At 61.6% G+C, this 27,830-nt stretch overlaps 1 protein-coding gene across 4 annotated transcripts in view; it reads left to right on the top strand.

The window, feature by feature from the left end:
* EEFSEC (eukaryotic elongation factor, selenocysteine-tRNA specific) overlaps window positions 1-27,830 on the top strand; it is a 118,038-nt gene that overhangs the window by 49,860 nt on the left and 40,348 nt on the right. For all 4 annotated transcript variants that reach the window (XM_069561079.1, XM_069561081.1, XM_069561077.1 and 1 more), the window contains 3 exons: window positions 2,487-2,694; window positions 9,945-10,041; window positions 10,829-10,993. In XM_069561079.1, the coding sequence (XP_069417180.1) occupies window positions 2,507-2,694; window positions 9,945-10,041; window positions 10,829-10,993 (450 nt within the window). In that variant the 5' untranslated portion in view covers window positions 2,487-2,506. The remainder of the gene's footprint in view (window positions 1-2,486; window positions 2,695-9,944; window positions 10,042-10,828; window positions 10,994-27,830) is intronic.

The following is a 27,830-nucleotide window of genomic DNA, read 5'->3' as shown; positions in this document are numbered from 1 at the left end:
GGCTGCCAGTCGCCCCAGCCTGGCGTCTGTGCTAGCGGCCCGGCTCCTGACTGCACGTGCGCCTGTGAGCCCTGCCTGCTGCACGCCAGCTCTGACCCTCAGCTCAGCCCGCGAGGAGGAGACCCCCTTCTCACAGGCGGGAGGTGGAGGTCCGGGCACGGGACACCAAGAAGCAGAGCCAGGGCTCGAGCTCGCGGCTGTCTGAGTCCAAACGTCCACTCTTTCCATTGCCAGCTGCCTGCTGGCCAGGGCCTGCAGTCCTGAGTCTCTGGGCCCCTGGAGCGTCCTGAAGAGCAGGTGGGCAAGGCACCTCCGAGGAAGCCAAGAGGACCGGGAGCGGCGGCAAGCTGCCGGCGTCCTCGGGACGGCCCGGGCGAGCACCGTCCCTGGGGGCGCGGGGCCGCTCACTCACCACCCGCTGAAGAGCCCGGGAGGACGACAGGGCCATGTCAGCAGAGGGGGAACAGGAGGAACAACAAAGCCAGCCGTGTCGGAGACGAGAGAAAAATAAACAGCCGAGGACAAGACAGCAGACAAAGAGAGGTGCTGGACCCCTGCCAAGAGGAGGAAGAGCCGGGAGCCGGCAGATGCTGGAGCCTCGCGACATGGCACCCGCGGGGCTGGGGGCAGGCCGCCGGGGGCGAGGGTGCCGCTGGGGGCGCGGGTGCCACCAGGGGCGCGGGTCCCGGCTGCAGGGTCCCGTGTGCTCTTCTCCTCTCCGAGTCTCACTGTCCGGGTCTGCAAAGGAGAGAGAGCGTGTTACTGCGACTCGGGGACGATGGGTCGCCGTCCAGATAACACTCAAGTTAGGTCTCCACCTTCGTATTAGGCCAGAATAACTTCCAAATGGGTCAGTTTGAAGCACAGACTTGTGAGCGTGTGTGTGTACATATGTTTGGCCGCGTTGAGTCCCGGCTGCGTCTTTGAGGTCTTGGCTGCTCTTCCGTTGCAGTGTGCGGCCCTTTGGCTGCGGCGCTCGGGCTCAGTGGCTCCGCGGCCCATGGGATCTTAGTCCCCCGGCTAGGGACTGAACCCACGTTGCCTGCCTTGCCGGGTGGATTCTTAACCGCTGGACTGACAGCGAAGTCTCTGAAGTGTAGACATTTAAAGCTGTAAAAGGCCTGGAAGAAAACAGGAAAAAATACATGTAGTCTTAAAAGTGAAAAATACCTAGGCAACATGCAAAGCGCAGAAACAAAAGGGGAAAAGAGGAGAGACTGACCATTTCCGCATAAGAAGGAAACGTTTCTGCATGGAAAGGAAAGATTCATAAAACCCAAAGGTAACTCAGGAGAGAGGCCTGGAATGCGCCTTCCCCACCCAGGATAGCTTCCCAGTGTTTACGGCGTCTCTTTAAATCGGCAACAAAGAGGAAACGGTGTCAGCCAACGGTGTCAGCCGGGCCCTTGCAGGTGCCCCCAGCCCCTCCTCTCGGCTCAGCAGCGTTAAACTGTCTTTAAATTGGCAACAGAGAGTAACAATCCAATCCGAAGGGGAAACAGTGTCCGTCTGGGTCCCACCCTCCTCGAGGGGGAGGCCAGGCCAGCCCCAGGCAGCGGCCAGTGGCAGAGGCGCCAAGTGTCCCGGGGAAACAGGCAGGAAAGAAGGCGTGACGGTGTGGGAGGCGGGGGGCTGCAGCCCTGGTCTGGCTGCCAGTCGGGTCCCAGGGACGGGAGACCCAGAGCCCCGGCTCGCAGAGGCTGGGCAGGGGCCGGGGCAGAGACCCCACAGGGTGGTGGGGGTCCACGGCCCAGCTCGGAGGCTGGAGGCTGCGGGGCCGTCAGACAGCAGGCAGGGCAGAGCCACGGAAGGCAAGCGGCTCGCGTTAGAGGTAGAGGCCCTCCGCACCAGCATTAGGAAGAAGCAACTTGAGGCTGCGTGGAGGTTCTGGTTTTCACCCAGTGGGTTGACAAAGCTCAGGGGTGGCCGGGGAGCAAGCCCTCCAGCTGCCAGGCGCTGTGCAAACAGGCTCCTGGAGTCCCCAGTGGGCCTGCCCTGCTACCCGTTTAGAGATGAGGAGATCCAGTTATAGAGCGGGAGGGGCCGGCGTTCCCGGTCAGGTGACCCCACCCAGTGCTAGGGCTGCGGCGCCACTCACCCCCTTAGCCGCCCCCCCACCTCTGACCTCATCCCCTCCCCTCTGACCTCGTCCTCTCTCCCCTCTGACCTCGTCCCCTCCCCTCTGACCTCATCCTCTCTCCCCTCTGACCTCGTCCCCTCCCCTCTGACCTCGTCCTCTCTCCCCTCTGACCTCGTCCCCTCCCCTCTGACCTCGTCCTCTCTCCCCTCTGACCTCGTCCTCTCTCCCCTCTGACCTCGTCCTCTCTCCCCTCTGACCTCATCCCCTTCCCCTCTGACCTCGTCCTCTCTCCCCTCTGACCTCGTCCTCTCTCCCCTCTGGCCTCGTCCCCTTCCCCTCTGACCTCGTCCTCTCTCCCCTCTGACCTCGTCCCATCTCCCCTCTGACCTTGTCCTCTCTCCCCCAGGGGCCCAGATCATCGATCTCATGATGCTAGTCATCGACGTAACCAAGGGGATGCAGACCCAGTCGGCCGAGTGCCTCGTGATCGGGCAGATCGCCTGCCGGAAGCTGATCGTGGTGCTGAACAAGACCGACCTCCTGCCCGAAGGGAAGAGACAGGCGGCGATCGACAGGATGGCCAAGAAGATGCAGAGGACCCTGGAGAACACCAAGTAGGTGCCGGGGCGCTGGCTGGCGTCCGGGGTGGAGGCCGCGGTGCTTGTGCCAGAGGACGAGGAGCCAGGGCAGAGGCTTCCTGACGTGAGCGGCGGGTGGCTCCGTCAGCGCCCCGTTCAGGGACCCAGGCCGCCTGCGTCTTGCTGGCCCGCCGCTGCGGGTGTGTCCTGGGGGAGTGGTCAGAGCCCGGCACCGGCGCACGAGGGAGGGTCCAGGGAATCACACGGCCTGAAAGAGCCCCAAGCCCCCCCGCCACCACAGGACCCTGTGGGTGAGGACCCAGCCCTGCCTGCTCACTGCCTGCTCAGCTGAGACCTGGTTATTGGAAAGGGGGCGGGTTTGGGTGATGGCTGGACATGACCGTCACAGAGGCTTACGGAGTTGGATGGACAGACGGACAGGTGGATGGAGGGGTGATGGACAAAGGCTGGATCACAGGGCCCTCTGGAGTATTTCATGCCAAGGGGTTTACAATTCTGTCCTGGGGGAAGTGGGGAGTTGTTGACTTTTGTGCAGGGGAGTGCCTGAGAGAGGCAGGCTGTGGTGGGGAGGGTCCCGGAGACAGCAGAGAGCCCAGGGAGAGGGCAGCCGGGCGGCCTGAGCAGGGGCCCACGGCCTTGTCCCACGCTGGCTGCTGGTCTTCAGGGTCCGGGGGCAGGAGGGGTGGGGGGCCGTGGGGCAGAAAGCGCCCTGGGTGCTCGGTGGCCACGGAGCACGGGGGTTCGTGCGCCCGGCTGTGTCCTCAGGCCCCCTCGCGGCCAGCGCCTCCTGGTCAGGATGGACCGGCGGCCACCGCCTGCCCCACAGCCCCCGACCCTGTCAGGCCTCAGCCCCTGCTCCTCCCGCCTGAGGGCACACACAGTGGAGATGGTTTTGTCTCCCGTCACGAAGATGGATATGCTCTCCCCCTACGACGCTTTTCTCGGCTCTAACACCTGCAGCTCTCGCTCAGAATTCTCCGGTTGGTTAAATTAAAGCTTCAGCCCCGAGAATGGGCCAAATGTGTCATAAAAGATTTCCCAGCGCTGCCTTTTGTTAGCAAAATTCATCAACCCGATAAAATCGACACATTTAGATAAGTGTTGCATAAGAATTCAGACTTTGTTATTCCCAGCGGAAGTGGATGTGAGACTGTAAAAAGGAAGATAAAAAGTTATATCTTCTTTCTAGTGAGTTATTTGATCTCCCTGCCGTTCTATTTACTTGTCAGAAAGGGGAGACCAGGTCCTTGGGACTCCTGTACAGCGTCCGCATCGTTTGCTATAAACAAGACCTTCTGGGAAGTGCTTAGGATGCTGCTAGGGGTCAGTTAATACCAACCATTTAGATTAGGTGCATTTAAGGGAAATTCTCACGCACGCCTTTAGATCACCCTTCCTGTTTTAATTTATCGGGTGAAGGTCAGTCACAGCCTTTATTGCGCGTGCAGAGGAGACTGGCCTCTGGAGGGCCGCTGACACCTCAGCTCTCCTCACGCAGTGCCTGGAGGTGGGGAGGCCCGGGTGCGCCTGCCAGGGCAGCCGTCTCGCGGGAGGGTCTGAGCGGTACCTGCACGCAGCTGAGAGCCCCCTTCAGTCCTTTTCAGTGGCCGTAGCTGGTGAAGAGTCCGCCTGCAGCGCGGGAGACCTGGGTTCGATCCCTGGGTTGGGAAGATCCCCTGGAGGAGGGAACGGCTGCCCACTCCAGCGTTCTGGCCTGGAGAATTCCACGGATAGTCCATGGGGTCGCAAAGCGTCGGACACGACTGAGCGACCGTCACTTTCCTCTCCCTTTCCTTACGGCCCCTTGGTAGGCAGACCCTTTGTAACAGCTGCTTCAAACGTGAAGCAGCTTTCAGGCTAGAGAGGAGAACGCTGGCCGGCCAACCTACGTAAGCATCAAAACCTTGAAAGTGGTAAAACCACGGTGCTTTATTTTTCCTATCCAAAGAGGAACTGAAAGAGACTTTGGAAAATAGAGAGAAGTGGTTAAAGAAAGTGAAGCCCCCAAAAGATTTCCCAGAGCAGCGGCTTCTAACGTGATTCACCCCATTCCCTTCTTCTAACCGCCCTGCATCACCGCACCGTCTTCCACGTTCAAAAGCACGACGTTTGCGCTTTTATCCATGTGTAAACGCACTGTTGCGGCGTTGAACGCCTTCGCAGAGCTGGGCCCCGCCACCGCTGCCGGCAAGCCTTGTTCGTGGTCCCCGAAAGCCCTGTCCCCACTGACCGGCCACGGCTCCCCGCTGTCCCCCGGGCCCTGCTGGCCTGACCGGCCACGGCTCCCCGCTGTCCCCCGGGCCCTGCTGGCCTCTGCTCTGCCTCTGTCTCTGGGAGTCTGACTGTCCTGGAACCTCATGGGAGTGGAAGCGGGCCGCATGTGGCCTTCTGCCTGCGCCGCTTCACTGAGCACAGGGCTCCAGGTCCGTCCACGCTGGGGCGTGTGTCAGACTCGCAGCCCTTTTTCCTCGGGGCTCGGGCCGTGTTTTGCGTATCCGTTCCTCTCTTGATGGACGCGCGTTGCCTTCTCTTGGCTGTGGGCAGTGATGCTGCCGGGACCGTGGGGCGTGAGCCTGGGGTGGGCCCGGCTCGCGTGGCGACGCGCTCTCTCGGCGGCTCTCTGGGGGCCCCCGCTCCGCCTCTCACGTGCTGCACGCGGCTCCAGGCTCCGCGGGCATCCTAGGAGGTGTGGCGTGGCGCCTCGCTGTGGCCCTGGCGCGCCTTCCCTGGTGGCTGCCGTGGAGACCTGTGTGTGTTGGCTGCTCTCTGCCTTCTTTGGAGAAATGGCCGTCAGGTCCTGTGCCCGTTTTTCAATCAGGTGCTTTGTTCTCGAGCTGGAGGAGGTCTTTACGTGTCCTGAAGGCTAAGCCCACGCCAGACTTGTGAATGTTTCCTTCCGTTCTGTAGGCTGCTTTTTACTCGCCTGATAGTATTCCTGGACGCACAGAAGTTTTCAATTTTGATGAAACCCAGTTTCCTTCTTGCTTTTTCTTTCTTGCCTGTGTTTCTGGTGTCATGTCCATGAAATTGTTGCCACATTCGATGTCACGCAGAGTTTCCCCAGTCTTCTTTTGCCCGAGAACTTTGTGTTAGCTCCTAAGCACAGGTCTCTCCTCCGTTGCTGGTCGTCTTTTCTGTACGGGCTGCATCAGAGGCTCACCTCCACCCCTCTGCAGACGTCCAGTGTTCCCGGCAGCGTATGGTCCCCTTTTGTGCTTTTACGTGTGGGCTCCAGAGGCCCCTGTCTGTCCCGGCCAGCACTGCCCCCCCTGAGTCCCCGCCCCTTTGTGGAAAGCTTGCCTCGGGAATCTAAGCCCTCCACCTTTCTGCTGCTGTTTCAAGACCGTTTTGACTTTGGGGTCTCCTCGCGATTCCCACCTGATTTTGAGGGTCTCCTTTTCCATTTCAGCACAGAATGGTGGTTAGAATTGTAACAGGGACTGCTTTGAATCTGGAGGTGGTTTTAGGTGGAATGGACACCTTAGCAGGAGTAAGTCTTCCAGTTCACTGACACGAATGTCTTTCTCTTTATTTGGATCTTTACAAATGTCTCGTATCCAGGTTTTGTTGTTTTTGGTATACAAGCCTTTCCTGTCGTTGGTTAGCTTTATTCCTAAATAGTTCATTCTTTAGGTGCTGTTATGAATGGAAGCGCTGTCTTAATTTCCACTTCAGATTGTTTTGGCTAGTATATAGAAACACAGGTGATTTTTGTGTGTTGACCTCATACCGTGCAGCCTTGCTGAATTCAGTTCTCCCCATTTAAGCACACAGCTGTGGTCCCGAGGTGTTCACCTTCCTGACTTGCGCTTCTGTTACTTAACATCTTATGGAGCAGTTGTTCATGTGGCCGTGACTCTGCTGCCGCCCCTTGGGAAAGGCTTAAGCTTCCTTTCTTGTTCGTAAATAATCCCTGATGAGCGTCTCTGACCAGCACTCAGCTGTGTCCGCACTGCCAGTCTTTTGCTCTTAAGAGAGCACCGGGTCACAGGGCGGGAGCCCTTCCGAGCCCTTTGTGCATCTCTGGGCGCTCTGACGTTTCTCGCAGGTGAACTCTAGTGTCCAATTTAACGAGAGATTTGAAAACTCCAAGGTAGAATGTTGCTTCACTCTCGTTATGATGATGCGCGGCTCTTTAATTACTGGTGAGACTGAGCGCCTTTCCTTAGGTCTGTGAGTGCTGTTTTGTGTTTAACTTGAGCCTGTATGTTCTGTCTGCTTGCCTCTTGCGATTTTAGTGCTCCCTTTTGATTTTCACGAGTGTCTAACGTCAATAAGGATGCCACTCGCTAACCCTCCGCCCGTCACGTTTCCTATAAGCAAGTCTTCAGCATTTGTTGTCTTTCCGTTTTTTGGTGGTTTTTTTTTTTTTTACGTGCAGAAGTGTCTAATTTTTATGTAGTCAAGCTCTTTGATTATTTTTCTTTCTGATTTCTTTATCTCTGAAAACATTTAAATTTACTCTTGCATGAGCATTTATCGGTGTTAACAGAAATAAAAATAGAAGGTAACAATGTGCCCGTATCTTCGCAACGCATCAAGCCACAGTGCTTCCCCGCAGGCCCCGTCTGTCTTCCCCACACGCACGGAGTCTGAGGCGGCTGTTATCCACACCGGCGCCATGCTCTGTTCTAGGCTGTTCTGCTTCTCCACTGCGGTTGCCGTCTGACAGCATCCTGGGGACTCTCTCCCAGACCTGCTCTGGTTCCCTCCTGTTTCCGTTCTAACCAAGCTGTCTGCTTACAGCGCCCCTTCCCTCAGCCTGGGGGGGCGATAAGCCCCTGGGCCCGGCGGCCCCCTGCACGGTGCGTGGTGCACCCCCGCTCGCAGCTGACGCGGTCTCCGGCACTGACTTCCTCTCCTGGCCTCCGTCATGTTTCTTCCTCTGTGGAGCGCAAGCTGATAGGTCTGGCCTCGGCGTGTTTATCGTCAGGGAGCCTTGGATGTGGGGTCCGGACGACCAGGGGCTTCATGACGAGCTGTCACGTGTGGAGCACCTGCTGTGCGCTCGGCCCTGGGCTGGGGCTTGCCCTCGCAGCCAGCTGTTCACGGTCACCCCCCGCTCTGTGCCTGGCTTGACTTGTGAGCAAAGGAATCCTAAGTATCGCTCGTGTCTTTTAATACCATTACTTTGCATTTTGCTTTTCCAAACCTGAGGCTCAGATTCCCTCTGTCTGCATCTTCTGTGTTCATCACACACGCACACACACACAGATGCCCGTGTGTGTCATTTTAGCTGATCGGAGGTGGCTCTTGTGTGCTGACGAAGGTCAGCCTGCGTGCACAGTCAGCAGCTCTGGGCCCGGCTCCCCGGTAAGGGGGCACAGCGGTGGGCGCGGTGGGGAGCCTGGGAAGAGGAGGCGCCCTCGTCACCCCACCCCCACCCTGCGCTGCTGGGCGGAGGGGCTGTGCTCCGGGCTCTTGCCACCGTGTCTGGCCAGCACCCCTGTGCCCCTAGAGCCCAGACAGCAGCCTAGGCCTGAACTGGGCAAGGGAGCCGCCTGGCCCCCAGGAGCCAGCAGACAGGACGCGCGGGGCGCTCAGCAGACCAGCAGGCAGGCCCTCGGGAGCCTGGGAAGAGGCCAGACACCGCCCAACACGCCGCTGCGCTCTGCTACAGTGCATGGCCCAGAAGGGCTTGGGTGAACAGTGATTGAATTTCCGAAAGCTTTATGGTTAGTCGCTGGAATTCTCAGCGCCTGCCTTCCCCTCCTCTGCAGCCCTGGGCCCGGGGCTGGTGGAGCGCGGGCCGAGGTGCGCATGGGACGGGCCTGCGCCCTTCTTCGGGCAGAGCGCCAGGCCCGCGCCCTGCTTCGGGCTAAGAGCCGGGCCTGTGCCCTGCTTTGGGCTGAGAGCCGGCTTCCCCAGGAGCCGCCAAATAGGAGAAATGACGCCGTTTCCCTGGGAAGGGGCTCCGAGGGGCACAGACACGCTGCTGTTTGCAGTGGCCGCCCGGCTGCTGGTTTCCACTCCGACGAGAGTCGAGCGCTTGAGGCTCCTGCAGGGGCGAGGCTCCTGCAGGGGCGAGGAGGGCGCATGGGAACGGGGCAGGTGACAGCACCGTGGCGGCCCCCTTGCCGAGGGGCTCGTGCTGAGCTCTGGCTGTTTCTCCAGGCTGGACCTTCCGTAGACGGCTTCGGGCCTCTGTTGACCTGCAGGGTTCTGAGAAGGCTGGTTTCTGATCATGTTCGCGGCGCTTTTACGAAGAGCCTCTGTGAGAGTCTTCACTCCACACTTGACTGGGTTTTTGGTCTGTCGAGTCTTTGACATACACCTCGTGAACGCGCCCAAACCAAGGCACCTCCGGCGGCATGCTCCTCTCAGTGTTGTTTGTAACAGTGAAGACTCTGAAATGTCCTGGATGAGTCCCATTCGTGGGGACAGCGTGCGCATCCCGGGCCCCGCGGTGAGGCAGGGCCCGTGTGAAGGGCAGAGGCGGCCCGGGTCGCGAGCCCGAGCTCTGGAGGCGCCGCCTGCAGCCTGCTGCCGCTGACGGACGGGGTCGGCGCAGACTAACTCGCCTTCTGAGCCGTTCCTCCACGTCTGTAAGGTGGTGACACTTCCGTCCTCATTTTCTGGGGTTTCAGTGAGAGCGTCTGTGTCGTATTCTTGGCATAGTCAAATGAGTCTTATGGTTGTTATTTTTCAACAGGAAAGTCTTTCTAATATGCTGGCGAACAAAGTAGAAGGGTATGAAATTGTGTGACTAACGGAACCGAAATATGAAAAAGTAGTTCCTTGGCAATGCATGGAGAGACCGAGGTTGGGAGCTAGGATGACGGTGATGAATCCCACCACAGTGATGGGATTGCACACGGAATGTTTTCTCTTTTCTGTGTTTTGTGTTTGTTTTCCAGTGGAAAATGTCAGTGTCTACTCCATGGGAGTCTTTGCTTAAAGTAGCAGGGCTTGGGAGGCCGGAGGCTGTGGAGTGGCCTGCAGGCACCCGGCGTGTCCTAAGTCCCTGCAGGCGGCTAGGCAGGGTCCGGTGGTCTTCCCCAGGGATCTTTACTCAGGGACAGGGCCTGGGCCTCACTGCGCTCCCTCAGGAGGGCTCAGCAAGGAGCTTAAACCCAGGGCCCCTCTAACATTTGTGGCTCAGCACGAGATGCTCCTTAGGGCCTCCGCATGGGGTCACCGGGCGGGAGCGTGACGGCCCCACTGCGGTCCCTCTGGCAGGGCGGGCACGGAGGCCTCCATCGCACTTGGTCCTCCGGCAGCCCCGGATGCGCTCGGTGACCTCAGTGGGCCTGTCTCTGTTCCAGGTTCCGGGGCGCACCTGTCATACCCGTTGCGGCCAAGCCTGGGGGACCAGACGCCCCTGAAACGGAAGCTCCGCAGGGCATCCCGGAGCTCATCGAGGTACGTCAGCTGCATCCACCCGGGGCACCGCCTCCCTGCCCTTCCCCATGGGGTTAAACCCGAACAGAACCGGTGTCTCCACCCGCAGCACAGGCCCGGCGTCCCATCAGAGTGCTTCTGGCGGGGAGGTTGGTTGTCACGCTCCGGGAGCTGCACTGAGCTCTTATCATAGGTGTCTGTGAACATTCACAGTCACATGACTATTAACGAACCTTGGGAGGCTTCAGGTGTTGATCCGCATTTTGGCAGGGAAGAGCCTGGGGCTCAGAGGGGTTAAGTGACTTGCCCAGGCTCGCACACAGAGCAGGAGGTGGAGCTGGGGTGCAGACCTAGGTCGGCTGGCGGGGTTGGCTCCGGGGTCCACTTGCCCTGGGTCTGCAGACCTGGGTCAGGCGTGACCACATGCGCGGCCTCCGTTTCTGTGATTATGCAGGGCAGGCCTTGCTGACTTAGCAGACCTGTTTCTGGGTGAAGCTTTGGTGACGTTTTCGTCACCAGCTGCAGAGCGCACTGGTCTGGGCTGCTGGGGCGGTGGCTTCTGCTGTGGATACGTCCGTGTGTCCCTATCGGAAGCCTCCGGGCCGGGCCTGCCCCCATGCTCTGGTCCTTTTCCATGAGAGTCTTCACCACAAGACCAGGACTCTGGACCGTTCAGTGCCAGACAGCTCTTGACGGAGTCTTCTCTGGTGAAGTCAGGGAGGAGCAAAGTAGAAAGAGTCAGGCGGTCTCCAGGAGGGCGGGGGTGTCCGCCCTGCCCCCGGTGTGTGGCACAAGCCTGTCTTTCCAGCTCCTGGTGTCCCAGATCTCCATCCCGACGAGGGACCCCTCGGGGCCGTTCCTCATGTCCGTGGACCACTGCTTCTCCATCAAAGGCCAGGGCACCGTGATGACGGGGACCATCCTCTCGGGCTCCGTCAGCCTCGGCGACAGCGTGGAGATCCCGGCCCTCAAGGTCAGTCTGGCCTCACCTCCCCTTCCTCTGGGCCCCTCTCGAGCGGCCCGGAGGGGGCCAGCCCCCGTGCGCCCCCGCTGCCGGGCCACGCTGCCCCGTCTCCCCTCTGTCCGTCCCGCCTGCGGCCTGGCCCAGCGCTTGCTTCGGTGCTCAGATCAGCACCGCCGACTGGAGCCTCGCGGGCGGGGGTTCTCGGTGAAGGCGGGAGGCCCCCGGGGGCACCTGGGCCAGCAGCACGGGCCCTGAGTGAGGCGCCAGGCAGAGCCCCTCCGCTTTCTGCAAGCCCCCGAGCCGGGGTGGCAAGGGCGTGTGGGCACTCACTCCCGAGTCCCTTGTGCGTCGCCACAGGGATTTCACTTTAAACGCGAGCAGAACCGCGGCTGCTCGGGGCAGGACAGTCTGGGGACACTCGGATGATGGCACGTTCCTAGCGTCACCGCAGGCGCCGCGTCCCCCGTGGAGGCCTGGGGTGGCAGCAGGGGGTCCTCGCCACCCCTCCTCCTGGTCCCTTCCGGCCCGGTGTCCAGTGGCTCTGGTCCCTCCCTTCAGGGGCTTTGTTTCCTGGAAAGGAAAGATGGATAGGCTACCCGTCCTCTCGTCCTTGGGGAACACAGGCGAGTGAGAACCTGCGAGGCCCCCGGCGTTCCAGGCCCAGGGAGGGTCTGTGATCCTCAGAGGAGGCAAGGGGAGGGCAGTGGCGTGTCTGAGGACGCATCTCGGCTGGGTCTGGGGCCAGGGATGCGGCCCTGGGGCTTCCGTGGGCCCGGAGGCTCATCTGCAGGGCAGGCCTGGGCGCCCACGGGATTTGTTGTGCTGGGTCTCAGACTTGCCTGGGACCATGACCTCTGAGCTTCCGCGTTCTCCGTGTGCCTGCGTGTGAGAGCCGATGGCTTGGCCAGTTTCACCATCCACACAGGGAGGCGTCTTACCCAGAACAGAGCTCCCTAGACCACTCGGGCCTGGTCTGGGGGCCTAGATGGCGAGACGCGAGCTGATGTTGAGAGGGGAGTTTGGAGCTCATTATCAGGCCTGGTCTGGGGGCCTAGACGGCGAGACGCGAGCTGATGTTGAGAGGGGAGTTTGGAGCTCGTTAGAGTTAAGGCTGTAACGAGGTGAGGATCTGGATACTGGGAGGGGTGACGGCGTTTTGCACACGAGCTGCCAGAGGGTGGGCGGGTGCGGGTGGCTTGTGCCCCAACAAGCACTATGCTCTCCAGAACCTCCAGGAGAGAGGTGAGGCTCTCACCCTGGGCAGGGCGGGCTCTCCACCAATGACAAGCGTCCAGTGACGCAGGGACTCTCAGGGAGGGGCGTGTCACCCTGGGGGCTGAGGCCGGGGCACTGCAGCCCGAGCCCAGGGGTGTGCCTGGTCACCCGACCGCCCGCAGCCGGGAGGAGTGGGGGCCATCCCGTCGGAGGTCCCGGGGCCTCAGCCCGGCCAACACCTGGGCCTTGGCCGCGTACCTCCAGCGGCGCAAGAGGATGCACTCCCACTGGTCCTACAGCGGAGCCTGCGGTGACCCGCCGTGGTCCCAGGAGTGAGTAGGGATTTCAGACGACAGGCCTGAGGTAGGAGGCTCTTCCCGCTCGCTGGGGCCTCGGGCTGGCCCTTCCTGTGGCGTTGCAGACGGCTCACTGTCCCGGCTGCTAGTGGGAGACGCGGGCCTTGGGGTTCTCGCTGATAGCCAGCCCCGCTCTCCCGCTCCTTCCTGTGACCCCATCTGACCCGGAGGAAGGCTTTGACCGAGAAGGCAGTAGTTGAAGCCACTTGGCCAGTGCCAAAGCCCGGCTCCGGGCACTGTGCCCTCCTCCCTGGGAGCCCCCGCTCAGCATCACGTGCCCGGGGCGCTAGGGCCCTGCAGGGCCAGGTCCAAACTGGACAGCTCTGCCCCGAGGCCACAACATCCCCGTCAGACTTCCCTAACCGCCTCGGACACCTCTCACCGCCTGGACTCCCCAGGCGGCGCGGCCCAGCCCCTCCAGATAAACAGCCCCGTCCCCTCCCGGCCCCCTGCAGCCTGCCAGACCCCGGCCCGGCCCTGCCGGCGTGTCCACCCCCAGCTGGGGCTTGTTAGCTGAGGGAGAGTGAAGGAGAATCAGAGCTCGCGGCTGACACCGCAGGCCCCGCCCCTCAGGCTCCCAGGACCTTTCCAGGCTCGGCTGGGGCCCTCCAGTAAGGCGCGGCCTTGGGGGCTCAGCTGGTGACGTGTCCACAGGCGACCCACTATCAGGGCTGTGACAGGACCCGTCAGAGGTGCAGGTTGTGAGGAAGGGAACAGGGACCTGGGTCAGGCCACAGGCAGGGCCCTCCGCCCTCTGCTCCACCGCCGTCACAGCCCAGACCCCGAGGGCCCCCGTCCCTGACCGGGGAGATGGGGGAGAGCGCCCCGCGCCAGGAGGCCGCCTTGGTGCTCAGCACCGCCGTCACAGGGGTCCGTGTGGGTCCACGCACAGGGAATGTGGGTCCTGTCCTGGTTGTGCGGGTACAGGACGTCTAGCGGGCCGCTGAAGTAGGCACGTCCGAGCCCGAGGGTCCGCTGAGAGCCACGTCAGTGTGATGAGGAACGGACGTCCCCGGGGGGTGTGGACGCCTGTTCCGTTATGAGGCTTTAGAGGAAGTTCAGATCTCGAGGGCGTATTCCTCCAGATGGAGGCTGCGTGCAGGTGGGCTCACCTCTCACTCAGACCCCACGGAGGAGATGCCGTCTGAGACAGGACCCAGCGGCATCTCCCCTGCCCTTGCCTCCGCTGGGAAGCTGACCCCCGGGGTGAAGCAAGGCCCGGACTCCGGGAAGACGAGGTCCTCCCCCACCACCTCTGCCACCCCTGCCTCTGGCTGGCCTCGCCTGTGCCCTCCCTGCCCGCAGGGGCCTCTCCTGGAAGCTCCTGGCCACGCCCTGGGCGTGTGCGTCTCTTCTGTGGGTCCCACTGCAAGGACCTCCTCGAGGGCAGAGACTGCGTCTGCCCGGCTCCGCACTCTCAGCACCTGACCCAGGGCCCAGCCCAGAGCAGGCTCCAGAAACCACCTAGTGAACGAAACAGCGGGAGAAAGCCAGAGAGTGAATAAGCAGCTTGTTTCTTAGTAGGCTTTTGATGCAGTTGACGACCTCAGAGGGCTGGGTAGACGCGGCTCCCCAGGGCCCCGGGGCAGGACTGGAGTGGGCGGTGGCCTCTCTGGTGTGGGGCCGAGTCCTGGCGCCCCCCAGCCAGCAGGCCCAGGACTGATGGTAAGCCAGGCACCCAGGGCTGTGCCCCGGCTGAGCCCTCTGCCTCGGTGCCCAGCTCCTCCTCAGCCGTTTCCTGGTACGGAAGGCTCGTCTGGGAGGGAGCGGTGCCAGGCCGGCAGGGCCAGTCACCCAGACCCCCCTGCCCTGCCCCCGGCCCCGGCAGGCCCTGCTGGGAGATGCAGCCACCCAGGGCTGTGGTCCCTCCTGCCTGCTGTCCTCTCGGCGGCTGCTGTGACCCTCTTGGTTTTATTTTCCTCGTTAAGGGAAAGTTGAGTGTTTCCTGAGTGTGCGTAGAGCCAGTGTACCACTTACACTGAATATTTATCATTCTTTCAAGAAATGAAACAATAATAAAAACACCATAAACATCGCTTGAATTGTGCACAGGCTTCAGCTTGTAATAATCCTGGGGAAATGGCGAGGGAGACGTGTCCCTAACGTAGAGACACTTGCCTGCTTTTGTGTGAAGTTTTGCTCAAATGCTTCATTGTATAACCTGTTCTTATTTTTAAAAAATGCCAGCCATTGTAGGTTTTTTTGTGTGTGTTTTCAAAAGTACTTAAATGAGATGCTTCTGGGCAGCGGTAAATCAGAGTCGAGCCAGCCTTGGGGGACTGAGCCAGCTGCAGTTAGGTCCTTGCTTGCTGTTAGTGACCCTCGTGTGTGAAGACACGCGCGGGGGTGTGTAGGTTAGGACGGGTCCAGTGGGTTATTGCATCTGCCTGCCCGGGCGCCCTCCCCTCTCCTCCGGCCCGGGCGCCCTCCCCTCTCCTCCCGCCCACGCACCCTCTCCTCCCGCCCGGGCGCCCTCTCCTCCGGCCTGCGCACCCTCTCCTCTCCTCCCGCCCACGCGCCCTCTCCTCTCCTGCCCATGCACCAGGGTGGAACTGTGGTCCCCGTGACAGGGCAGATTCCCGGAGAGCAGGTGGCAGGTTCCCACGTGAGGGTGGCAGGGCAGGCCTGGGTGCTGAGCTGGGAACACGCCTGCAGTGGTCCTGCTGAGGGGCAGCTTAGTGAAGGTGACGACCTGAGTGGGGGGAGGGGCACTTTAGCCGACGCCCGAAGACGGGAAGAGTCCGACGGGCAGGGAGGTAGTGGGAGCAGGCCTTGGTGGTGCCGCGGTTCCAGCCTGGTGAAGACAGTGGTCCCTGTAACGTGCAGGAGGTTCTGAAGGCTGCAGAGGAGAGCGTGGGTGTGTGCGTGCAGAGGGACAGGCCCAGGGGGCCGGGGGGCTGCTGTGTAGCCCAGCAGGTTGGGGCACCAGGGTCCAGCAGGCGGCAGCGCAGTGGGCCTCAGAGCGGTTCGGGAGGCGGCATTCCCAAGCCCGGGGTTGGGCTGATGGGGCCAGGTGCAGGGGCGGGCGCGTCCAGTTCGGCCCCCAGGCCTCTGGCTTGAGGAGCAGGTGGGCTGGTTCGGCCTTTGTGGAGGGGGAGCCAGAAGTCTGGGGTGGGGGCAGAAGTGGAGGGGAGCATGCGCTGGATTTTAGGAAGTTTGGGGTCTTTGGGGGCATCCAGTTAGGGGCAGTCTCGGGGCTGAAGCTCAGATATGTGGGAAAGCACGAATTCGTACTCTGTTGGCGGGTCCAGCACAGGGTAGGGGCCTCTGCAGAGGAGAGACAGCTGTGCTCCTAAGGTTTTCTTCCTGATGCCTGGAGGCCCCCAGCCCTCCTCCTGGCCGTGGTGTGGGAGCCGTCCAGCTCTGCAAGGTGAGGTCTGTGAGGCCCCACGCTGGCACCTTGGGGAGGAGAGAGGGTCCTCCCAGGGCTGTTTACACTCTCCAGGGTGACAAGCCCCCGGGCCGGCCTCGGGCGGAGCTGCCCTGGCCTGCCCGATGCCCAGGCCGGTCTGCGAAGCGTCCGGCCCCAGAGAGAGCCGCCGTGCCCCCAGCCCCCGCGACGCTGCTGCCGCCAGAAACAAGCAGGGTGACTGGGCGGAAGGTCAGGAGTTTAAGAGCTTGTTTTATTCGAGACGGGGCTGAGAGACAGGAGGGAGTGTGCGGGTTTATATGTGGATCCTGGTATTTGCTTTGAGCTGCGGCGAGTGGTCGGGCAGGGAGGGAGGCCGCCCGCCAGGGAACGCTGCCAAGCAGAGCTCCGCTAATGCGATCCAGACGCAGCCCATCTCCCGCCTAATGCAGTCCTTGCGGCAGGAAGGGCCCGGCAGCGCCGCTTAACCCTTCAGGAGCTACGGTCAGACCGTGCTCGCCCTGGGCCCCCCCCACCCATCACGGGGCCCCCCCACCCCCGTCGGGGTGCTGGGGCGTCTCTGCTCACTCGACTGCCGGACGCACCCTCAGGGCACTGACTGGGGCAAGCATGTGGGAGACGTTTGCTCAGGAAAGATGGCCACACTGTCCACAGGAGGGGTGACTGGCCCAGCATCTCGGGGCTGGTAGGAGGTGGAGCACGGTGGGACCTGATCCCCGGTCACAGCTCTGTGCGGGCCCGGGGCCCTCTGCCTGGCCAGCGTCCCCGGTCACAGCTCTGTGCGGGCCCGGGACCCTCTGCCTGGTCAGCGTCCCCAGGCACAGCTCTGTGCGGGCCCGGGACCCTCTGCCTGGTCAGCGTCCCCAGGCACAGCTCTGTGCGGGCCCGGGACCCTCTGCCTGGCCAGCATCCCCGGTCACAGCTCTGTGCGGGCCCGGGGCCCTCTGCCTGGTCAGCGTCCCCAGGCACAGCTCTGTGCGGGCCCGGGACCCTCTGCCTGGTCAGCGTCCCCGGGCACAGCTCTATGCGGGCCCGGGGCCCTCTGCCTGGTCGGCGTCCCCAGGTACAACTCTGTGCGGGCCCGGGGCCCTCTGCCTGGCCGGCGTCCCCGGGCACAGCTCTGTGCGGGCCCGGGGCCCTCTGCCTGGCCGGCGTCCCCGGGCACAGCTCTGTGCGGGCCCGGGGCCCTCTGCCTGGCCGGCGTCCCCGGGCACAGCTCTGTGCGGGCCCGGGGCCCTCTGCCTGGCCGGCGTCCCCGGGCACAGCTCTGTGCGGGCCCGGGGCCCTCTGCCTGGCCGGCGTCCCCGGTCACAGCTCTGTGCGGGCCCGGGGCCCTCTGCCTGGCCGGCGTCCCCGGGCACAGCTCTGTGCGGGCCCGGGGCCCTCTGCCTGGCCGGCGTCCCCGGGCACAGCTCTGTGCGGGCCCGGGACCCTCTGCCTGGTCAGCGTCCCCAGGTACAACTCTGTGCGGGCCCGGGGCCCTCTGCCTGGCCGGCGTCCCCGGTCACAGCTCTGTGCGGGCCCGGGGCCCTCTGCCTGGCCAGCGTCCCCGGGCACAGCTCTGTGCGGGCCCGGGGCCCTCTGCCTGGCCGGCGTCCCCGGGCACAGCTCTGTGCGGGCCCGGGGCCCTCTGCCTGGCCGGCGTCCCCGGCTGCCGTGAGGGCCGTTGACCCTGCTTCCTGGGAGGGCCGGCCACCACGTCCATTCCCCTCCCTCTCCCAGGGCAGCAGCCACGGAGCGCAGGGTGTCCACGCGTGAGCATCCCCCACAGGGTGACGTCAGCGGGGGTGGAGGGGCTGTGCTGGGACTGCCAGGCCTGCGAGGGCATGGGTGCCCGCTCTGCGCTGGGCCCTCAGCACATTCTGTGGGTGAAGGGGTCGCATGCATGTCTGCGTGCTTCCAGCCGTGTGGGAAAGCGTGTGCGCCTACACGTGTTTGTATGTGAGCTGGTCAGGAGGGCCCTGCGTCGTGGGTCCGTCTTGGGGGGAGGGCGCAATCAGGGCGCAGAGAGGCTTCCGTGTTCTCGTCGCGGTGCTTGGCGTTCAGACCTTTCCAACAAGCTGGTACTCGTGTTTCTCGTGTGGCTTTTAGGGAAGGAAAGCCAGACTCGGCGGAGGAACGGCTTCTGCCGTGCGCGTCCGTCTCCCCTCCTCCGTCAGCCCCGGGCCCTCACCTGCGGGCAGGCGGGCGGCCAGGCCGCAACCCTGCTGGGGGATGGCGGGCGGCCCCAGGGAGGCGGCCGCGCGTGCCGGGCGTCCTGCCGCCTCCTGTGCGAGCCGGAGCGGGCAGCCCACGAACGGATTTCCGAAGGGCGCGCCTCGTGAACTTGACCGTCTCCCGGAGGGGGAGACCCCCACAGGGTCGTGTGCTGCCCGCTGACCCTCGCTGTCCGCCGCCCAAAGGCCGCTGGGGGAGATGGTCTGACCTGGTGAGGCGCTGCCACCAGCGGCCGGAAGTGCCGGCCTGCCCGCGTCGGGTCAGGTGTGCCCGCGTCCGGACCGGCGTGCCCGCATCGGGGCCGGCATGCCCGCGCTCCAGCCCCTTCCCGGCCGCAGCCGCGGGTCATGGGAGCCGCGAGCGCTTTTGAAGTACAGCCTGGATGTTTGGCCTGACCGCGCATGTTTGCTTAGGCATTGCCCTCGCCAGTTCATTCGGGCCTTCTCTTTCTTTTAAGAATGTGCCGCTTGCCAAAGGTTATTTTGGATCTGTTTTTGTTTATCAGGTGACTTGTTCCAGCACGATTGGAAGCAGACACGCGCCTGGGCCACTCTCGGCCGCGTGCACGCACGCACACGCGCACAGGCTCCGTGCACACCTCTCAGGGCCCCAGAACACACCCGGCACCCTGGGGTCTGGGGGCTGCGGCGGGGAGAGCGCCGTCGTCCAGGAGCCAGCAGTCACAGGGCTGTAGGCGGGGGAAGCTGGGCGCTCCAGGGGACTGTGCTGGAGCTCTGGGCCCGCGCGGGGCTCCTGGCTAGGTGAGCTGCTTCCTGCCCCGGCGCCTGCTGCGAATTTCTTCTGCAGACGCGTCTCCCACCGTCTGGACCCGCTGTGCGCACGCGGGGCTGCTCAGAAAGCCCTTCCTGCTCCGAGGGGCCTGTGCCCCGAGGAGTGGGGGGTTGGCTCACCTGAGACGGTCCCGCGCGGAGGAGCGGCCTGCCGTGGTGCTGGCTCTGCCCAGGCTGTCCGCCCCCCGCCCCCCCGTGTCTGGACTTCGCTCTGCTCCGTGTGGTGTGGCCTTGGGCCAGCTCCGGCCCCCGGGAGCCCCTCGAGCTGCGCTTAGTCCTCAATTCCAGTGACGCTGCGTGGTCCCCAGGCCCGGGGTGCCGTCTGAGGCTGGCCCCGGGCACGGTTGCAGGGCCGGGGCTGGGGTCCCCGACATGGTGGCCGTGTGGTGTGGCCACCCCCCAGCCCTGGCCTGCAGGAACCCGCTTCTTCCCCCAGCGGGGACCAGCGGAGGGAGGTCCAGCCAGGGGTTTGGAGACAGCTTCTTTCCTCCCCAGATGGGAGCGGGGACTCACGTCTTAACGTTTTCTTCAAATTTAAAAAAAAAAATGCTCATCAGTGAAAATTGGAAGTTTCTGAACAGGATGTGGAGGTGACCTCCAGTCCCACCTGGGCCCCTTTGTGGGCGCCCTCAGCCAGCTCGAGGGCGTGCCGGCACGGGAGACAGCGCGACGCACGCGTTTGGCCAAGTGTCCTCGCACACACGCAGCCTGGCGCTGGTCCTTTTCAGTGTGTAGAGAAGATTGTGAGGTTGCCGAGCTGACTGCACAGCACAGAAGCAGTCACGTCTTCAGCTGAGCTTGGGAATCTTTCTAGAGTGTATTGTCTCAGTTCTTCCTAGAACGCTGCCTACAGTTTCCCTTGCACGCGGTGACTCAGCTCGTTTCCTTGAACCAGCGGACATCGCGGGGTTGCCGTTGACGTGTGTGGTCTCTTTGCTTCTCTGAAGGGGGCCCTGCTAGCCTGTCCAGTGGGAGGGGATTCACTGTGCAGGCCACGCGGCTGCTTGCAGAGGCCAGGTGGGCTTCTGGGCACTCCTGGGGTCACCTCATGAGGGGGGAACCCTCCCATTTGCCTTAAGCCCAAGAGCAAGGGGACACTGAGAGGTGTTATCAGAGGAGGCGTGGGGAGCAGTCAGACTGGGGGCCAGAGTGGGTGAGGCCAGCGGGCTGGTCCCGGCTGGGCTTGGTGGGGGTTCAGTCCAAGGTGGTGCCGGGAGAGAGGCACGGGTGATGGCTGTGCCCAGCAAGCGATACCCTGATGCCGGCGGGCGGGACTGGGAGATGGGTGCCCGTGGTGTGGGGGCCGTGGTGCCCGAGACACCTGGGCAGACAGCATGGTGCTCCGACATCCAGAGCAGCAGCGGAGTCTGGAGGCCTCCTGGACGGCAGGTCCCTGGAGCCGAGGGCAGGGTGAGGTCATTTGAGGAGTTTAAAGAGGAGGCCTTGCTTTCTGCAGAACCGTGGGGCGCGCTGTGTGTGTGTGAGTGAGGCGCCTCTCCACGCCCGCCCCCTCGCTGTGGGCACCGCCCGGGTTCTCCAGCCCCCCTCACGCCGTGCCCAAGCCTGTGTCGAGCTTCGGCGCCTCACCTGTGCCTCTGTGTACTTCCTCGTAGTTTAGCCGACACCTTTGCATTCGTGAGTTGAAGAGGGAGCTGGGTCATTTCCTGAGCCCGAGAGTGTGCTCAGCCAGCTGCGCGCGCAGACATGTGCCCTCAGCGGTGGCCTCTGTGCTCTGTCCCAGGCCCCGGTGGCGCTCACACGCCCGTGCTCCCGCTCCCGCCTGCGTCCTCCACGGTGTGCCCTTGCCGGTGGGGGTGGCGTCCGTTCTGGGCCCTTCCATCACGGCTCTGTGCTTCCTGGAGTTCCCGCAGCTCGCGTCGCCCTCCAGGGGCTCTTGCCCATCCAGAGGGTCTGTCTGGGGTCTGTCTCCACCCCCCACACACTGGAAGCTCCCTGAGCAGGGTTGGGGTGAGAGGGGCCGTGGGGGTGCCCCTCCTGGCGGAAGTGTGTGTGTGAACCTCGGATTCTCTTTTGCGGGCGATCTCTCGCTTCTCACTGTCGCTTCTTCAGCGTGTGTCCGTGTCCCGGACACTGGGCTGCAGCGCGGCACCTCCTTGCCCTGCTGTTCAGCCATCCCCGCTCGTCAGGCTCCTGTGTCCGCCGGACGAGCCCCATGATGTGCTTTCTGAGCCCTTTCTTCATCCCTGGGGCCGCAGGCTGCTGCGGGCCCCCTTCCCAGCCCCGGGGTCAGACCTTTCCACAGGGAGCCCACTGCTTCCCCAGGGAGCACCGGGCTAGAGGCCAGGGGCTGGGGCTGGGCTGTCCCTGCGCCTGGGCCTCTCGCCCACCTGAGCTGGGACACCGAGTGTGCACACAAGCCGTGCACATGTCTGTAATTACAGACACACGTGTCCGTCCGTCTCTGTCTCCACCCGCCCGTGCAGGTGCATCCAGGCCGATGTGAGCTCAGTGGAGCCCCTTCCCACAGGGGCCCGCGCTCCCTCCGCCCTCCCTCCACCCACCTCCCTGTCTGCGGAGCTACTTTTGCTAGACTGTGAGCCCAGGCCCCGGGCGCTGTTTCAGTCCATGGGCACCCACTGGCCCTGAGCCCCAATCCCTGGCTACAGGAAGGTCGCCGTTCTTGCAGACGGCTTGAGCTCTGAGCGCTAGCTTGGCAGATCAGGTGGCGAAACACCCCCTCCAGTGTGTCGTTAGCCTTAGTTTCTGACTGTTAGAAAAGTAGGTGATGGCTTTCTCCTGATGGAAAAATCCAGGCTCCACCAAGATGAGAAGCGCATGTCCCTCCCTGGCACCGCTTCCAGCTTCTTTCCAGGAGCATGTGCGCTCCCAGGCCCGCCCCAGTTTCTTTCCAGGAGCATGTGCGCGCCCAGGCCTGTCCCAGCTTCTTTCCAGGAGCATGTGCGCGCCCAGGCCCGTCCCTGCTCTTTCTTTAGATTAGTGATGCCTTAGTAAGCATATTTTTGTGCCTTGGTGTTTTGCCATGGAAGCTCTATCTCCTAAGACAGACTGAGGACTGAGCTCTGCCTTCTTTTCTCCCCAGCGCGTAGTGATAGCGCAGAGCCACCCGCGCCGCCCGCAGGCTGTGCTTGCCCCCCCCCGCCCCCAGCGCCGCGAGCTGCCCTGCAGCCACCTCCGCCCCACGCGTGGCCACGGAGCCCCCCGAGATGGAATAAGCGGGACACTGTCCTCTTGCATGGGGGTCGGCGGGTCGGTCATCTCTGAAATGACTGCTCAGCCCTTCGCGCATCTCTGTACCCAGTTGTTCATCTTTCTGTGGGTCTGAGGTTCCTGTTGATTGAGACATGTGTCCTTTGTCAGATAACGTATATTGAAGTGATTCCTCTCAGGCAGTAGCTTGCCTTTTCATTTTCTTGACAATGTCTTTCGAAGGTTTTTAATTTTGAGAACTTCAGTTCCTCGATTTTCAAGTACATGGCTTGTCTTTTTTTTTTTTTTTTGTCTCTAAGAAATCTTTCCTGTGCCCGCCCCACAGTTAGGAATGTATTCTGTTTTTCTTCTGGAAGCTTTATAGTTTTAGCTGTATATTCCATGTTCTGTTCTGTGTTCCCTCCCAGATTAATTTCCTTGTATGAGATGCAGAAGGGATTGGAGTTTATTATTTTTTGTATTTTTTTTTCATGACCATTTATTGAAAAGATTTGCCTTTCCTACTGAATTGCAGTGGGATCTTTGTAGAAAGAAATTAGCTAATATGTCCGGGCCTGTGTGTGGACCCTGCTCTGTACTGTTCATCTGTCTGTGCTTATTCTGATCCTCGTCTGCCTTGATCACTGTAGCTTTTCATTCCAATCCCAAAGAAAGGCAGTGCCAAACAATGCTCAAACTACCAGCAAATTGCACTCATCTCACACACTTAATGTTCAAAATTCTCCAAGCCAGGCTTCAGCTATACATGAACCGTGAACTTCCAGGTGTTCAAGCTCGTTTTAGAAAAGGCAGAGGAACCAGAGATCAAATTGCCAACACCCGCTGGATCATGGAAAAAGCAAGAGAGTTCCAGAAAAATATCTATTTCTGCTTTATTTACTATGCCAAAGCCTTTGTATGGATCACAATAAACTGTGGAAAATTCTGAAAGAGATGGGAATACCAGACCACCTGACCTGCCTGTTGAGAAACCTAAATGCAGGTCAGGAAGCAACAGTCAGAACTGGACATGGAACAACAGACTGGTTCCAAATAGGAAAAGGAGTACGTCAAGGCTGTATATTGTCACCCTGCTTATTTAACTTCTATGCAGAGTACATCATGAGAAACGCTGGGCTGGAAGAAGCACAAGCTGGAATCAAGATTGCCGGGAGAAATATCAATAACCTCAGATATGCAGATGACACCACCCTTATGGCAGAAAGTGAAGAGGAGCTAAAAAGCCTCTTGATGAAAGTGAAAGAGGAGAGTGAAAAAGTTGGCTTAAAGTTCAATATTCAGAAAACAAAGATCATGGCATCTGGTCCCATCACTTCATGGCAAATAGATGGAGAAACAGTGTCAGACTTTATTTGTTCGGGCTCCAAAATCACTGCAGATGGTGATTGCAGCCATGAAATTAAAAGACACTTACTCCTTGGAAGGAAAGTTATGACCAACCTAGATAACATATTAAAAAACAGAGACATTACTTTGCCAACAAAGGTCTGCCTAGTCAAGGCTATAGTTTTTCCTGTGGTCATGTATGGATGTGAGAGTTGGACTGTGAAGAAAGCTGAGTGCTGAAGAATTGATGCTTTTGACCTGTGGTGTTGGAGAAGACTCTTGAGAGTCCCTTGGACTGCAAGGAGATCCAACCAGTCCATCCTAAAGGAGACCAGTCCTGGGTGTTCATTGGAAGGACTAATATTGAAGCTGAAGCTCCAGTACTTTGGCCACCTCGTGTGAAGAGTTGACTCATTGGAAAAGACTCTGATGCTGGGAGGGATTGGGGGCAAGGAGGAGAAGGGGACGACAGAGGGTGAGATGGCTGGATGGCATCACCGACTTGATGGACGTGAGTTTGGGTGAACTCCGGGAGCTGGTAATGGACAAGGAGGCCTGGCATGCTGCAGTTCATGGGGTCGCAAAGAGTCAGACACGAGTGAGCCAACTGAACTGAACGGTGAATTTTGAAGTCAGGTAGTGTATTTTGAAATCAGTGAGTGTTTTTGTTCTTTTTAGATTTTTTTCTTTTTTTTGGCCTTTCTCGGTTCTTTGCATCCATGTAAAATTTCAAATCAACTTTATTTTTTTAAAGAAATATGTACTGGAGTTTTGATTGTCATTTGTGTGGACTCCGTAGCACACTTTGGAGACACTTGAGGTTTCATAAATATCGCATGCTCCAGTCCATGGGCGTGGCACGCCTCTCCATTGCTTTAGGTCTTTATTTTCTCTCAGCCACGTCTTGTGTTCAGTGCAGAGTCTTGGAGTGTTTTAGCAAATCTATCGCCAAGTGTTTTATCTGACACTGTGTAAACAGTGCTTTGAAATTTTCTGTTTGCTGTTAGAGTGAAGAGATAAACTCGGTTTCTACATGTTCACCCTGTACCCTGCCATCTTGCCACAGTCGGCTCCGAATCTGGTGCTCGTTTTGTGGAGCCCTTACAGCTTTCTTTGTGAACAGTCATGTTTCCTGGAAGCACATACGACTGTTTCCTATCGTTTTTGCCTTATTTTTTTTCCTGCCTCAGAGTAGCAAGAGATATGAGAAGGCTGCTCTGTGCCCACAGTGCGCCTGCCCACAGTCAGGCCCCCGTGGGCAGGCTGTGCCAGTGTCCCAGGCGCGCTCGGGTGGAGAGCCCCCCGGGCCGGGCTGAGGGCCTCGGCCAGGTTGCTCATTGGGCGTCCTCCCCCGCAGAGCCCGTGCTGTGCCCCGGAGCTGACCCACCAGGACCTGGCATCTGAAGGGCTGGCGGGGAGAGCCACGTCTTCCTGAAAGTTCGTCCTCATCAGGGGAGCTTAGAGGGAAAAGCGAGTGAGCTCTCTCCTCCGCAGGGAGCGGGGGTGGCCTTAGCCGCACCCGGACCCGAGCGTGACCCGGCCCTGCTCTGAAGCGCAGGTCTGTCCAGGGAGGGACCCCGGGGGCTGGAGGACCATCCCTTAAGGACCAGCGGCCACTCTGGCGTCACCCAGTGGAGGAGGGAAGGGCTTCCCGGACAGCATCGTGCGCGGACGCGCGGGAGCAGGGAGCGGCTGGGGCTGCGCTCCGACGCGCGGCCTGCTGTCTGCGTGGTCACCGTTACAGAGTGCAGACACAGACGGCCCCCCGTCACGTGCGGCTGCCGTGTTGACCGAAGGCCTCTTGTGTGCCCTTCAGGCCTGCGCTGCGCCCCCAGCGGGCACGTCCCGTGGGCTGGGCGGGCGGGGGCATCGTGTGGCTGCGGAGTGTGCGCCTGTGGCCCCGCGTGGGGACGTGCCTGGTCAGGGGGTGTTTCGTTCGGGCGTCCAGACTGGAGAGAAGCGAAGGGGGCCGGTTCCAGGAGCTGCTCCTCGGGGTCCAGGCGCCCCGAGACGTGTCCTGCCCAGCGCTGGCCCTTGGTGCCGCCGGACGCAGGCCACTGTCCACTGCCCGAGCCGCGCTGACCCCCAGGCCGCCCTCGGGGCCGGGCAGCAGAGGAAGCGAGCTCAAGCCTGTCACCTGGTTGTAGTTTTCGTAATTTCTGATTTGGCATTTTGATCAGTCTGTTTCTGGTCAAGGAAATGCATCCGCATCTCATAACAGGAAACCCTTTTGTGATCTTTACTTCAAGGCATTTTTCTCTCTCTCTCTCTGCTTCCCCCATTGGTTTTTTCTCTTTTGGCAAAAATACAGGCCTAATATGATGTGCATCTTATTAAAAGTTCAGCATAATTTATTGCCATTGGTTTGTTTACAAAGGCAACAATCCCCAACTGCACAATGTGGCCTTCCTACAGCCACCGCTCTTTTCAGACTTTCTCGGCTTTTTCCTGGGGCTAGGGTTGGGGTGGGGGACAAGGAAGGACCCGCGCTTGAAGGGGTCGCGTTCCTCTCAGGTCACAGCGCTAACCAGACGCCACACGACGCAGCAGAGCCACCCCCATCAAGGTGGGGGTCCCGGGGGGTGGTGGACACCAGGAAACTCTCCCCCCTCCCCAGCCCAGCGGTCCTCCTGCCCACAGAGCCCATGGGGCGTGTGGGACCCGTCGGGGGAGAACAGGCCCACAGCAGTGTGTCCAGCGTGGTCCCCAGCCCCCGCACGCATCTCTCAGGGGGAGGACAGAAAGTAGGGGTGGGCTTGCCCAGTCCCTAGGGCTGACTTAGCCCGGGGCCTCTGGGAGCAGGGTCCTGGCAGAGCTAGAGGGGCTGTCCCCTCCCAGGCCAGCACTTCCCCCGTCACTCTGCTGGGGGCACCCCCAGCCCACTCCAGAACCTGTAGATAGGACCTGGGGACATAGCCCGCAGGGTCTGGCCTCCCGGCCTCCCTGGTTGGGAGGCAGCTCGGCAGAGGCCAGAGCAGAGTCTGAGCTGACTGCCCTGGGCCGCCACCGTGGAGCTCCTCGGGAGCCGACGGGGTCTCCTCTCTCAGCCTGGCCCCCACGGTGTGTGTGTGTGCACCTGAGCCCTGGGCGCTCGTGAGACCACCCCCTCCTTCCCGCACCTGCCCTGCGGCAGCGACCACCAGAGGCCCAAGCCAGCCTGCAGGAATGCTTTGCCTAAGGGCCCCGGGCGGCGGGGACCTGTGGCCTCTGCCGCTGCCCAGCTGGGCCGCCACCAGGGAGGGCCTCCCCCAGGGCCCCCGAGGCTGGGCGGAGCTCCTGGGAGACCAGAGTGTGCGGTGGGGGCCGGTGGAGCGCTCACTGTCGTGGGCAGGGGGGCGCAGAGGTCAGGGGAACATGGGCTGTCCCGTGAGGCTCGCGAGACTGGGAGGTGTGGGTCTCCGCTCCAGCCTCCCCCGTCCCTTGTTTAGGGTTAGATCCGACAACTTCCCAAGGAGTTGGGGTCTGCAGGGCCTCCACCTCTGTCTCTAGGGCCTCCCTTGTGTGAAGAGGCAGGGAGCCTTCCAACCTTGCAGTGGAAGGGCAGCCCTGCGCAGAGAGCTCGAGGCCCCGGGTGACCTGGAGTCTTTGCGAACTCTCCTCGCAGATCCCAGGGCTTCCTGCCTCCTGACCCCCCACTCCCCAGGGCCTGCTTCAGGCATGGGGCGGGGCTTCACGCTCAGGCTAGAGCCCCAGTCCTGGGGACTCTCCCATGGTTGGAAAGAGTGCATCCTCTAAAGTTGAAGACAGCAGCAAAGCAGACTCGCGGCTCGTGAAGCTACCAACCCGGGGCTCCTGGCCTCTCCCCCAGGTGCTGGGCTCAGAGCCGGCGGCTGTCCCCGTTCCCCTCTCCTGGCCTCTCCCCCAGGTGCTGGGCTCAGAGCCGGCGGCTGTCCCCGTTCCCCTCTCCTGGCCTCTCCCCCAGGTGCTGGGCTCAGAGCCGGCGGCTGTCCCCGTTCCCCTCTCCTGGCCTCTCCCCCAGGTGCTGGGCTCAGAGCCGGCGGCTGTCCCCGTTCCCCTCTCCTGGCCTCTACCCCAGGTGCTGGGCTCAAAGCCGGCAGCTGTCCCTGTTCCCCTGGAGACCCTGGTGCAGGAGCTCCCGGCTGCCCTGCCGATTCCTGAGTGTTCACTGGCCGTGGGGGTCCAGGAGCTGGGCGGGTGGGCCTGGGGGCAGAAGGGGGTGCGAGGTCCCGAGCGGTGTGTGTGTGGCCTCAGGGAGTCAGCCCCGCACAGAGGCCGCACGCTCCCTGTGTGTGTCGAGCGCTCTGAGTCTTGAGAGGCTGCAGTGATGATACAAAGGTCCTGAGGTGAGCTGTGTGATTGGTATTCGGTGTTGGGCGCTGCAGGAGCGTCCAAGGAGGCTGCGCCCTGTCAGGGCTGTGCCA

The sequence above is a fragment of the Ovis canadensis genome, chromosome 19 (assembly GCF_042477335.2).
Source record: "Ovis canadensis isolate MfBH-ARS-UI-01 breed Bighorn chromosome 19, ARS-UI_OviCan_v2, whole genome shotgun sequence".
Lineage (NCBI taxonomy): Eukaryota > Metazoa > Chordata > Mammalia > Artiodactyla > Bovidae > Ovis > Ovis canadensis.
Note: the sequence above shows the minus strand (reverse complement) of the source record. Positions and strands in the feature narration are given on the sequence as shown.